General features: G+C 62.9%; 1 protein-coding gene across 1 annotated transcript in view; it reads left to right on the top strand.

The window, feature by feature from the left end:
• PTCH2 (patched 2) overlaps positions 1–13290 on the top strand; it is a 21416-nt gene continuing 8126 nt past the window's right edge. The window contains 8 exon segments of the mRNA XM_005482198.4: positions 1–70; positions 73–194; positions 196–291; positions 556–748; positions 10388–10577; positions 10694–10763; positions 11007–11098; positions 13090–13285. Coding sequence (XP_005482255.3) covers positions 1–70; positions 73–194; positions 196–291; positions 556–748; positions 10388–10577; positions 10694–10763; positions 11007–11098; positions 13090–13285 — 1029 coding nt within the window.

Raw genomic sequence — 13290 nt, forward strand, 5'->3', positions numbered from 1 at the left:
ATGGGCGCTGCCGCGGCGGCGGCGGCCAATGGGAGCGGCGGCGGCGGCGCGGCCCCGGCGCCCCCCGCCCCCGCCTCCCCTTTAGAGGCGCGGCGGGCGGCCGGCGGCGCACACACAGCCCTCCATCCGCACCGGCACCGGCACGGCCCCGCCGCGCGCATGGGGGCCGCCGCCGCGCTCGGCCCCACATAACGGGGGGTGCCCAGCCCCGCCAGCCGCCCCGCCATGCCGGCCGAGCCCCCCCGCGCCGCGCCGCCGCTCCGCGCCGCCCGCCGCAAGCCGCTGCCCGAGGTGAGTGAGGGGCGAGCATTGCCCGCTCTCGCGGGGGCTGCGGGCCGGGGAGGGCACTTCGGAGAGCGCGGGGGAGCCCGGGGCGGGCCGGGCGGGTGCGGGGACCCCGCGTCCCCCGGCTCGGGGAACCTCCGGCGCTCGCGGTTCCGCTCCGAAGCCGAGTGCGGCGGCCGCGGGCATCCCGCCCCGCTGCGGGTCCCCTTTCCCAGCCGGGGCTCTCCTCTCTCCCCTCCCGGGCTGACCCGATCCTCGCCCCCTCCGCAGGGCAGGGCCGTGGGCCAGAGGACCCCGCTGTGGCTGCGGGCCCGCTTTCAGGCGCTGCTCTTCGCCCTGGGCTGCCGGATCCAGCGGCACTGCGGGAAGGTGCTCTTCGTGGGGCTGCTGGTGTTCGGGGCGCTGGCCGTGGGACTACGGGTGGCCTCCATCGAGACCGACATCGAGCACCTCTGGGTGGAAGGTAAGCGCGGCCCTGCGGGCTCGGCCGCCCGTGGGAACGGTCCCGGTCCCGCTCCCGGCCCCGGCTTTGTCCCCCACGCGCGGCGCGGAGTGCGGGGCCGGCCGGGAGGCAGGTGACAGCGCGGGAGCGGGGCGGGACGAGGAGGATGAGGATGAGGATGCCGCCGCCGGGCGTCCCGTCACCGGGGCCGCGGAGGACGGGCCGTGGGTGCCCAGAGCCGGGGTCCCGTCTGCGCGGCCGCTCGGGCTGCGCCGTGCGCGGTGCTGGGTTGAGGAGGGACCCCCACGCGTGTTCCTGCGGGGGTCCCCGCGCGGAGGTGCTGACACGTGCGGCGGGGATGGTGCTGAACACCCCCTTCCCGGTGGGAACAGCCCCCGGGGGCGGCCGCAGCCCCGCACCGGGGCAGAGCTGGCGCCGCGGAGCCGCCAGTCCCGGCACGGGACCCGGGCCCGGGGGGAACGGCAGCGCGGGCAGGGTCAGGCGGGAGCAAATCCCCGTTTCCGAGTGGAAGCGGCTGATCCCCCGCCTTTGTTATTAATAACTCCAGCGTGGATTTTCTCTCCCCGATCCCTGCAGCCCTGCTTCACGGGTCTGGGATTTGCTTTTCCTGCGCCTGCCTTCGGCTTTGGGGGGCCCCCGGGGGGGCAGCACCCCGAGTGGCCGCCCCGTCCGTGCGGCGGGGGGATCCCCGGGCGGGGGTCCCCGCGGGGTGCTGTGCAGGGGCAGATGTTGCTCAGCGGAGGGGTGTCAGCCATCTTTGTGCGGGAGCGCTGCCTCCTCCCCCACGCCCCGCTCCCTGTGTGGTCCTCAGCTACTCTTGGATTTGGTTCAACAATAGAAGCAACTTTGCTCTCCCACCCCCTTTTTTTTTTTTTTTTAATTTAAAAAAAAAGAGCTCTGCGCTCCCTGGCTGCTTGCACACAGATGCACGCACGGACCCCTGCCCAGGAATGCCGGGCTCTCCCACCTGCTCCCCACTCCCCAGGGATGTTTGTGCCCCCTCCCCAGATCTCGGCTCCATCACCCCCTTCCACTGCAACACGTAGCAGAGAAATCCAGTGGTACCTCCTGGTCCAGCCAGCGCCTGAGCTGTGCCTGCTGAAGGAGGGACGTGCTCCCTCCGTGGTTCCCTCACTCTGGGTCGTGGCTCCGGCTCCATTGAATTTTTATTGTGCTTTTGGGGTAGCAAGGAGTCAGCGTTTTGTGGAACCGTGGCCAGGAAAGCGGCTGTGGTTATTCCTGTTAAGGGGAATGGGACTTGCGGCACATCAGGGTGGAGAGCGGGATGGGGAAGGGGCCAAGCCTGGGGACGGCTGGAAGCGCCCAGAAACCCGGCTTTTCCTGTGCCCCACTGAGCTCCCTGCTCGCCCGGCCGCAGCAGCAACTGCGGCTGCTCTTGGGGGATTTCCCCCACACTGCGGTCTGGCTCTAATGTGGGTGCCGGGGGCCTCTCTCAGGAACCTTCCCTTTCTCGTGGCTTCTCATCTTCTTCGGTGTCAGGAGTTGGATTTAATTTTATTTTTTTTACTCTGTGGTGAAACGCCGCTGACGTGGGGAGTCCTGCCCTTCCTTCCTGGGCAGTGGGTGCCCTGGGTGTGCACAGAGCCCCCGCTCTGGGTCTGTGCTGCTGCCTGAGGACGGTGTGGGTGCCGGGGGTGCTGCTCAGAGCCCCCCTTGTCCTTCCTGGGAGGGCTCCTCCCCGGGCAGTGTGCCCTTGGGGCAGACCCCTCCGTGCCTCGCTCCTGGGTGGCACAGCCCCAGCGTCCTCAGGCGCTGGCACAACCTGCGACCACCAAGGACGATGTGTCTGAGATGGCTTTAGTCCCATGGGGTGGCATGCGTGGGTCAGGATGTGGAAGGAAGGTTTGTGGTGACACTTTCAGTCTCGTGTATCGGCTGTGGGGCTGCCTCCCTTCCCCATAACCATCTGTAGCTCCCTGCCTCACCGCCAGCCTCAGCTTCTGCGTTTTCTGGTGAGATCAAAGCATCTCCTGCATATGGCCAGCCCTGATCACTGCACCCCATCCTGCTGGTGTGGGGATGGGCATTACCAGGGGACAGGAGGGCCTGGGATGCCTCTGAAGAGTGGAACACAATTGCCCAGACTCTGTGGTTGCATCCAGAGCTCTTGAAGCTGCTTTGGGATTTTTCTCAGCCACTACTTTCTCACGTTCCCACGTGTGTGGCAGGGTTGGAGTGTGTGTCCTCCACAGTGAGCCTGGTGCCACTGTGGCAGGCTGGAGCAATGCAATTCTTGCTCCTTGGCTGGCAAAGTTGGTATCCCATCTGCTTGGTCCCAAGTGTTTGGGATCCCCAGGGTGCTGGGCACCTGAGCTCCTGCCTGCTCTGGGTCTGTGAGGAGATGTTTGTGGGACTGTGGTTCCTGAGGCAGGGCTGTAGGGTGTCTGAGGGGCAGGGTATGTGTGCAGGGAATCCCAGGCCCAACATCCTACCCCAGTGGGTCCCAGCTCAGGGTCAGGATGGTTTAAGGTTCCAGGAAGCCTCTGGTGACTGCATCCGACCACCTGCCTCTGCCTAGCCAGGCTGGGGGATGCGGGTGGTGATGCTCCAACCCACAAACCACCCTGCCCAGGTGAGGTCCCAGCGCTGCAGGAGCAGAGTGTGACCCTGTGCCAGGCAGTCTCAAATACAGGCTGAGCTCAGCTCTCTGGGAGCCGGGATCCTGCTGAGCAGGGGAGAGAAGGGAGCTGCTTCCCATGGGAGCATGATGCTGATGTGCTGTCCCCCTCCTCCCCAAACAGGGGAATAGGGTGGGCAACCCTGCTTTGGGGTCAGCACTCGGGCCATGCTGATGGTATGTCCTCCTGAACCTCAGCTGTGACCCCGGGCACCTGTGGGACAGCAGAGGGTCCCCTGTCCCAATTCTAGGAATGTTCTTAGGCCAGGGGGCTGGCTGAGGGGTCCTTGCAGTGTTCTGGGGTAATGCCTGACCTGTATCCCTGTTTGGGAGATGGAAGGAGGCTGTGTCACCCCATAAATTGGACTCGACTGTGGAAATGTTCAATTAGGCTCCTCCGAAGCAATTAGCCCCTCGGAGGCTTTGCAGTCCCAGCTAGCGGCGAGTGTTGAGTTACCTCTGGACACCTGGCAGCTGTTCCTGGCTCTCCCAGGGCGTCTGTAGGGCCAAGGGGCCGGGAGGCGAGCTCTGGGCAGGCAGAGCCCTGGGTGGTGAATGGGTCTGCCTGATTTATAGCGCTGAGGGCTGGTTCAAAGGAAGGCCGGGTTAATTCCTAACCGGAACAGCCAAGCGTCCCGCGCAGCCGTCGCGCTCTCAAAGAGCTCCTGAGTCTCCCTGGAGAAGACCCTGTCCCTTTCCTGGAGGGGTCATGGACACCCCGAATGTGCTGCTGGGATGAAATAGGACGCATCTTATGGGGGTGAGGGGGATTTGCTCTCTTGTTCTCATCCTGGGGCACAAAGCTGGGACGCCCCCAGCCCTCTTGGCAGTGGCTTCTGTCCTTCCTTGACCTCTGCAGCAGTTCTTGGCACAGGGCATCAGCTCCTCGGCACCCAGGACAGGGCTGGGATGCAGCCTGGAGCTCCCCCCGCGGCGGGCCAGCATGGAGAGGAGGTGCTGGCTGGCTCTGTTTGCCGAGAGAGGGGCACAGGGAATGGGAAAGCCCCAAGAGGAAGCCAAGGACGGGATTGAACGCCCTCAGCGCTGTCTGTGTGGCCTCTCTTCCCGGCCCTGTCCCCACTGCGCTGGGTGGGTCCCCTGGAGGGGTGTGGGGGCTGCAGGGATGCCACAGCCGTTCCTGGGTGGGCACACGGAGAGGTGGGTGGTCTCCTTGCTGGGTGGGTGGGTTTGTGGGGTGGGATGTTTGTGCAGGGGCTGAGAAAGGAGCGGGTGAATTGGGGGGCTCTGTGTGGCTGGTGCTGACAGCTTGGGGGGCTCTGATGGCAGTTTGTCCCCGTGTCTGGGGCTGCAAGGTGCCTGCTGGGATCTGCCCAGAGCTGGCTTCACTACTGTGGGGTGGCTCCTGGACTGCCATGTCCCTGCTCTATCCCCACATTGGTGTCCTGGGGAAGAGGGTCCCCATTTCTCTTGGGGTGTGGTGACACAGGTATTGCTCTGCAGGAAGGAGAGGGACAGCCCAGGGTGCCTGGGGACTGTCTTGCCTGGCCTGGTGGGATTTTTCCTTCAGCACCCTGCTGTCCTCTCTGTCTGCAAGGTCTGGGTATCTGTGGGGACGCTGTGCCCCCATGCTCGGGGGCTTGGAGGAGTGAGCAGCAGTTGGGGTGTTGCTGCCATGAGGTGTTGAGGTCCCTGTTATCCCAAAAACCTGCCTGCCTGCCTCTCCCCTCTGCTCCCAAGTCCCCTCTGGCTGTGAAAGAACCTTTCTTCTCGAGAAGGGGGGAGGGAAGGAGGCTCCCCCAGTCGCCCCCCACCCACCAGAAGATGGGGTCCAGGCAGTTCACCTTTTATTTATTTATCTTTGGGAGGTGAGCGCAAACCCTCTTGCTCTTCCTTTTCCCTTCCTTGACAGCTTGGTCAGCTTTTTTGGGCTGGAAAATTTTGCTAATTAACCCAAAGAGACTGGAAGACTTTACAGATGGCTGCGGCTTATCTGCCCCTGTCCATTTTGCTTTCCTTTTCAACTTACATATTTTTTTATTTCCTAGAAAGTATTTTTTTCTTTTTTTATGTATATATGTTTTTTTAACTTGGTCATATCTACGGACTTAGGGAACGGGCTCTTTTTTTGTGTGTTTTAAATGTTATTTGGCGGCTGGGAGGGGGCAGCGCCAGGGCCCAAGAAGAGGGTTTTATTATCTGCCTCTCCCTCGGGCCTGGAAAAGTGGTCTGAGTTCAAAAAATTCATTTCTTGCCTGAATGAAGCCAGCAATGTGGAAAAATTTCACCATTCAGAGGGGGATGAATGTATGTTTCAACCACACATTAAGTGACATTAGCAAGCAGTGGAGTGCCTAATGTGGCCATTTTTCACAGCAGCCAACAGAGGGGGTGATTAGCATAATTAGTACAGGCAGCCCTATACATATGGAAATGGCAAATGCCTAAATGCCAACACCAGTGGAAATTTATGTCAATGCTGACAGGAGTCTTAGCGGTGAATAGTTCCCAACTGAATCCCCTCTCCCCCCCTCCCCTTTTTTTTTCCCCCCTCTCTCTTTTTCGGGGGTCGCGCTGTCCCCTCGGCGCTGGCCGGGGCGGTGCGAGCTCCCGGTGCCCCCCTCGCCGTGCTGGGAACCGCCGCCCCCCGATTTGGGGTAATAAAGACATTAATTTAGCTTCGCCGTTAAACAAAAGAGTTCGGCCGGGGCCGGCGGCTGGGGATCTGGCCCCAAACGGGCCCTTTCAGCCCCTCCGCCGCTGGCTTTTTGAAGGCAGCCCCGGCTTCTGCCGCCCCTCTAGGCCGAGCCGGGAGCCCCTTCCGTGGGTTCGGCCGGAGGAGCCGGGGCAGCGCCGAGCCTTCGTCCGCGCCTCGGTCCTGCCGGGGCACCCATCTGCCGGCAGCTGCCCCCCTCGCCTTGCCGGGAGAGCCGCGGGGTGAATGGGGCCGGCAGGACGTGTTTTGACAGGATGGGGCCGCCGGGCTTTTGGCGAGGCTGGCGGTAGCGGCCGGGACAGGTAAAAATGGCTCTTTCAGTGTGCCCTGGGCGAGACTTCCTCCGGAGCAGCATGGGTCCTTTCACTGCCTCCCTAATCCAGCTAATCCGCCCCACAACACTTTGAAGGTGGCCTCCGGCTTGCACGCCGCTCAGCACGGGGAAGCTGCAGCCGAGGGATGCTCGGGGCGGTGCCTCGGGACCCCCTCCCACCGGGATGCGGGCAGTGCTTGAGCTGCGGGATGGTTCTGGCGTCCCTCCGGAGCCCCTGGGGCTCTGATGGCCCAGGGCAGGCATCTCTGCCCGCGGGATGTGCTCGGTCTGGGTGCCTCTTGTAGCAGGGGGTGCTGCAAGGGGGGGTTCCCCTTGGGGATGGCTTTTCCCAGGGGATGTCAGCCTGACCTTGTCCTGCTCCCAGCTGTGCCTTTGTGGCGATTCCCAACCCGAGCATTGGGATGTTGTGCTGTAGACAGGGAACTGCTCATCCAGTCCTGTGCTAGTGGGCCCAGCTGGGGTCAGGGCTGCAGCATCCCCTGGGCACCAGCCCAATCTGCAGCTCAACAATATTTGTTGTCACATCCCGTAGCCCCATTACACAAGTGGGACAGGGCCTGATTTGGGGGGCCAAGGGAGAATGTGTACCCAGGAGTGTTCCCTTCCTGTCATCCTATGCCACCCAAGGTGACACCCAAGTGGTGACAACACTGGCAGTGCATGGGTGCCATCTGCACTGTGGTGGCACTGCTGTTGACCGTGACCTCTACCCAGCCTGATGGGACAGAGTGGTCTTTGCAGCATGTGTTTCCTGGGGAGACTCTGGTACCTCTCTGTGGTCCCCAGCACCTCCCACATCCCTCCCTCGCCCTCAGCCTTGCCAGGCAGGGAGGGCTCAGTGTGGGGCTGGCAGCCTGCCCGCACCCACTGCCCTCCCCGTGCCACCCAGACATGCTGCCCTGGCACGCTCAGCCTGCTGCCCCCCACCCTTGGGTGCTTGGAGACAGGGACAGGGTGCCACGGGGTTTGTTCACCTCCTGCCCTGCCCTGGGACAGCGTGGTGGGAGGTCCCCTTGCTGTCACAACCCGCAGGGTGGCTGCACGGGGGCCAGCCCTGGCCTGGGGGGGGCTTTGCAACTGCGCTGTGGGCAGAGGACCTGGCATGGGCTCATCTGACCCCAAACCCTCTGAGATGAGTCTGGGAGGTTCTGGCTGCCCCTGGGGAGATGTGGAATGAGCTGGGATCAGACGCCTCCCAGGACAGCACAGGGGCTGAGGCTCTGTCCTGGCTGCAGCAGCTGAGGGCACGAGTTGGCCCCGCTATGTGAGGCTGAGCTGGCTGCAGTGCCGTGGCTGTGGCTCCTGTGCCAGGAGGGTTTGGGGTGCGGGGGAATGGCTCCGGCAGGGTGGCCGGGAAGGGGGCAGGGAGGCTTCAGTCCTGCTCTGTAATTTTGTGGCGGATGCTGTAATTACGGAGAGGGCTCCCCCGGCAGGGCCCGTGGATACGAGGCAGCCGCACACGCAGCCACCCTCCCTGCCAGGGACCCTGTCCCATCCCTAGCATCCACTGTCGCTGCTGGGGCACGGCAGGAGCCTGCTCTGCACCCCAGGTGTTTGGAGAGCAAGTGGCTGTAGGGTCCCAATCCAGGTCCAGCCAGAACTGCTCTGAGGCTGCCCCCACAGCCCCCCAGCAGCGGTACGGAGGAGCAATGCCCAGACCAGCGAGGATGCTCCAGCCTCGGGGGACTGCCCTGCCCCCAGGCCCTGCTGTTGGGTTTTGGGGGGAGCTGGGGGTCCAGGGCAGTGAAGCCAAACCCTGCCGGGGAGCAGAGCAGGCTGTTAGTAAGCAGGACCGGACGCCTGATTGGAACCAGAGAGCCCTTTGCATGAAAAAGCCAAGGGCTCCCTTTGTTAATTGGAATAAAAAAAAAAAAATCCAACAAAAACCCAACACAACAACAACAACAACAACAAAAAGGAGGAATTTGCATACAGTTCCTCATTACCGTGCCCATTGTTGGTATGGGGGTGCCGCAGCCCCCTCCCCGGCCGGCCGGGGGGCTGCGTGCGGCGTGGGGCGTCTCGGCGCTGCCGGGCTGCCCGGCCGGCGGGCGTGCGCCCGTTTGAAGTGTCCTTGGCAGCCCTGTGTTCGCTGCCTTGTCTTTTCATGTTGCTCTTTGGTTAATTAGGGTGTTGGAATTTGAGGCTTCCTCACGGCCTTTGAAGCTTGCTGACGGCTCGCAGTGCCCTGTTCCAAATTAACACTAATTACAAGGGACGGCTTTTTATTTTCTCTCTCTCTCCTTTTTTTTTTTTTTTTTTTTTTATCCCCCTCCTCTTTAATTTTTCGGGGGGCTCGCCCCCACCCCGCGCTTGCAGATGTGCGGCTCCTCCCGCGGCCGTGCGGGGCGGGGATGCCGGCGGGGCAGGGCGGAGCAGGATAGGATGCATCCCCCGGGAGCAGCGGCGCTGCCGGGCACCCCCTCGGCGCTGTGTCCCACCTCCCGCCCGGGCGCGGCGTGGGTGGCACGGCTGAGATGAGAGCAGCTTGGCGCACCTCCCGCCCGACCTCCCAGCCTGCTGGGAACGGCATGGGCGTCCCACTTCCCCCCACCGCCGACACCCACCCTCCCCGTGTCCTCGTCCCCTCGCCCTGGGTGCTGCTGTCCCCTCTGACACACACACAAAAGCCGCGGCCGTGTCCCCCCCTCCCTGTCCCTGGCACAACCTCTATCCCAACTGGCATCTGATGGACACCAGCTGCTCCCTGGCCCAGCCAGGAACAATAAAGATGCTTTGCCCTCCCCGTTCCCAAAAAGCAGGGAAAAAAAAAAAAAAACCAAAACACTAACCCATATAATAAGTCATTAAAAGGGAAGATTCTGCTCCTTATTTGCGGTCTCGCTCTGGCCTCCTCGGTGCTGGCGGAGGGCCAGGCCCGCCGGGGCCCCCGCCTCTTGCTGAGGGAGCATCCTGGTGCAGATGAATCGTGACCTCCCCTTGCTTTCCTGGGGCTGGGCAGGAGCATCACCCCTGCCAGCGGCACTGCCCTGGGAAGCATCCCACGCTGGGCATCCTGGGGTACCCCAGTGGGTGGCACTGGGATGGGGGCTGCACCCCAGATGTGCCAGGGCAGGAGGCTGGAGCAGGGCAGCCAAGTGGTGCGCTTGGGAGGGGTGTCAGGATCCACTTCCCACCCTCCTTTGGGCTGTGTTGCCTCCCCTTTGCTGTGCCAGGAGAGATGGGAGCCCCCCCATTCGAAGGGGATGGGGACAGCTGTCCCTGCGCTGGTGCTCAGCCATGCGAGAGACCGTGCAGGGTTTGGTCCCAGCCCCAGCCACGCTGGCTGGGAGGGGATTCCTCTTCCACGCCGAGGCTGCCGCAAATGGAGTCGGTGGCTTCAGCTGGAAACCCTGGCCCTGCTGTGCTCGGAGCTCTCCCGCTGCCCAAGAGGGACAGATCCCAGAGCCTTGGCAGGGAAGGGTGATGTCCCCAGCACCACCTCCCTCCCCTGTCCCCTACAGCTGCAGGCACTTTGGGGTGCCTGCTTTCCCTGCGCTCCTTCCCTGCTGCCTTGGGGTGCCATGGAGGAGCTGGGCTGGGCTTGGCTGGGTGCCCCCAGTTTTGCTTCCTGTTTTGTGGGCTGGTTTTGGGCATCTGCAGCACCCACCACAGTGCACGGGTGGAAGTGGACAGGTTAAGTTTTTACTCCACTTCGCCAACCATCTGTCTGTGGGTTTTTTCTGGTGAGAGCAAAGCCAACAAGCTGCTTTGGGGCTGGGTACAGTGTTGGTGGGAAGGGAGATGCCTGGTCCAGTGTGTCCTGAGGTGGTCCCTGTTTGGATCCCTTGGGTGTGAGCACCCACAGGATGCAGCGATTGGGGAACCTCACACCAAAAGCCCCTGTGAGTGATCATGGCACCACCTGATGCTGCATGGCCTTGATTCTGCCCATCCCATTCCCTGGACCTCCCTGATGGGGAAGGCAAATTGGTGGGATGGGGGCTCTGCCTGCCCTGGCACTGACAGGGCACATCGTGGTCCCCTCCACAGCGGGCAGCCGGGTGAGCCAGGAGCTGCGCTACACCAAGGAGAAGCTGGGCGAGGAGTCCGTCTACACGTCCCAGATGTTGATCCAGACCCCGAAGAAGGAGGGTGATAACATTCTGACACAGGAGGCCCTGCAGCTCCACCTCGAGGCGGCCTTGGCCGCCAGCAAGGTTCAAGTCTCCCTGTACGGAAAGTGAGTCGGCTCCAGATGGGGATGGGGACCCCCTCGGTGCTCTGCACATCCCTCTTGCCCTTGCCATGTCCCCTGTGGGATATGCCCGTTCTCAGCGCCTCCTTCTGCCTTTCCAGATCGTGGGATTTGAACAAGATCTGCTACAAGTCAGGTGTCCCCATCATTGAGAATGGCATGATCGAGAGGGTGAGTGCTGGTCATGGGTGGCCAGAGGGAGCCCCTGGGGGTGGCTGCTGACCTGTGGGGTCAGTCCATCAAACAATGGCAGTGGATGGGCTGTGCTGGGGACAGGGCTTGCCAGCCCCAGGTGCTGGGAAGGCACTGCTGGCTGGATGTGGGAAGGCACAGGTTTGGGAAGCCCAGCAAGGGGGGGGGGGAGACTGGGGAGTCTGATCCATCCCTGCTGACCCCTCGCATCTCCTCCTACAGATGATAGAGAAGCTGTTCCCCTGTGTGATCCTGACACCGCTGGACTGCTTCTGGGAAGGCTCCAAGCTGCAGGGAGGCTCAGCCTATCTCCCGTGAGTGTGTGTGGGGAACTGTCCTGGGCTGTGGGGAGCCTCGAGTAGGAGCAGGAGCTGGGGATGCTGCCGAGGGGCTGTGCTTGGCCTCCCTTTGCAGCTTGGCTCTGCCTGCTCCACGGTGCTTCAGTGCTGCAGCTTGTCCTGCTCAGCCCCTGGGTTGGTCTCACAACCATTGCTGTCCCGCTGGGTCAACACCCTGGGGACAGGTCCCTGTCCTCTCCTGCCTGGCCTCGGTGGCACAGGTAGGGCTGCACCGCTGCAGGGGGGCTGCAGCCCACAGGCAGGAACTGCCCATCCCATCCCATCCCATCCCATCCCATCCCATCCCATCCCATCCCATCCCATCCCATCCCATCCCATCCCTGCCATGCTCTCCCACCAGCCAGGGATGGGGACAGGGGGGACAGTGGCTGTGCCACAGGCAGGTCCCTGAGGCTGCAGGTCCCCTGGCAGCGCTTTGTGGGTGCTGTGATTGTGAGGGGGCACCCACACTCCTGAGCTGTGCCCAGGGCATGGAGGGCACACAGTCCCTGGGCTGGGTGGCGAGTGACTCCAGCCAGCTCCTCGCACGGTGGTGGTGGGGCTGGGACCCCGGCTTGGGCCGGGGAGCCTCCCCCACATTCCTTCTGTTTACGCGTGTGTTTGTCCGGGAGAGCTGGGGCGGCTTGTGCATTGTCAGCAAACGCAGCCCCGTGCTTTCTCATGCTAATGCTGCTCTGAAAGCTGCCCCTTGCCAAATAGATGAAATAGTGGCCTTATTCAGGCTGCTGCGGACGGGAGGAGGGGGAAGGGGCCGCAGCCTCCCCAGCCAGGACTGGGGGGCTGGTTTTGCCCCCCCAAGACCTCAGGTTCTCCCCATCCCAGGCTGGGGAACTGCCAGAGCAGGAGCAAGTGGGGCTGGAGTGGCTGTGCCAGAGGGGATGCTGGTGGCATTGCCTGCCTGGCTTGGGCAGTGTTCTGGGGCTGAGCTCCGTGGCAGGCAGGCTGGCACTGGAGCAGCCACGGGACTCCTCTCTCCCAGCAGCCGAGGGAGCCTGGGCACCCCGGCTGAGCGCGGCCGGCCCAGGGGGACTCGTCCCCCTTTTTAACGCCAAGGGGTGAGCGGGGTGGGAGCTGGGAGAACAAAGAGCAGCAATCTATGGAAAGACAAAAGGATTTGCCCTGGCTCAGTGAAGCAAGCGAAAGCAGATAAAAGGGGCTCTCTTTGGAAGCAGCAGCAGCTCCGGTTGGTATGTGGGAATCTCGAGCGGCCGGCTCTGGCCCAGCCAGCCTTCATGAATTATTAGGCTGTGTTTCTCCCCAGAGCCCACACTTGCTCGGGGCTTTTCTTCCCCTCTTTGGAGCGCTGGGCTGGGTTATTGGCTTTTTTGTGTGTCCTTTCTGTTTTAAAAAAGAAGCTGAGTGAGGCTGGAAGCTGGCCCCCAGCTCCCCAGGCTGGGGTGGAGGGAGCAGAGCATCTGCAGGCAATGGGAAAAACCCTTTTCCTGGGTACCCAAGTCCCCTGCAGTCCTGCTGGACCTCCAAGAACCTACTCCACGCCCAGCTCCCAGTATTGTGCTGAGTCCCCAGGACCTCTGCTGAGCCCCAAACTCTCCAGCTTGGGGGAAAATGGCAGGAAGGGCTGTAAGGGATGCCGGGAGTATTGCCTGCCTGCTCCCCTCTATCAAGATGTTAGCCCATGGGCAGTAATCGGCCTGACTGCTCACACAAAGCGGGGCCAGGCAGCAGGGCCGGCTCCCCCCGCTTTGTCCCGGACTAACAGGATCAGGCACGCTACTTGACTCGGGGCACGGCCTGCTGTGGCGCACAGGGCACGGGGGATTCCCGGGAGGGGGTAAGGGACGTGCTGGGGGCTGAGCTCGGCTGCATCCCCGCATCCTGCCCGGGAGGGCATTCGCAGCACCCCTGGCATGGGCTGGCAGGGGTGATGGTGGTACTGCCTGTGGGTTTTGGCATCCCCCATGACCCCAGTGCTGCTTTCTGCCCAGGGGCCGCCCGGACATCCAGTGGAGCAACCTGGACCCTCTGCAGCTGATGGAGGAGCTGGGACAGTTCACATCCCTGGAAGGCTTCAAAGAGCTGCTAGACAAGGCAGAGGTGGGACAGGCTTACATGGAGCGGCCCTGCCTGGACCCCCGGGACCCCCAGTGTCCCTCCAGTGCCCCCAACAAGCAGAGCCAGCAGGTGGG

Source organism: Zonotrichia albicollis, chromosome 8 (genome assembly GCF_047830755.1).
Source record: "Zonotrichia albicollis isolate bZonAlb1 chromosome 8, bZonAlb1.hap1, whole genome shotgun sequence".
In the NCBI taxonomy this organism is placed as follows: domain Eukaryota; kingdom Metazoa; phylum Chordata; class Aves; order Passeriformes; family Passerellidae; genus Zonotrichia; species Zonotrichia albicollis.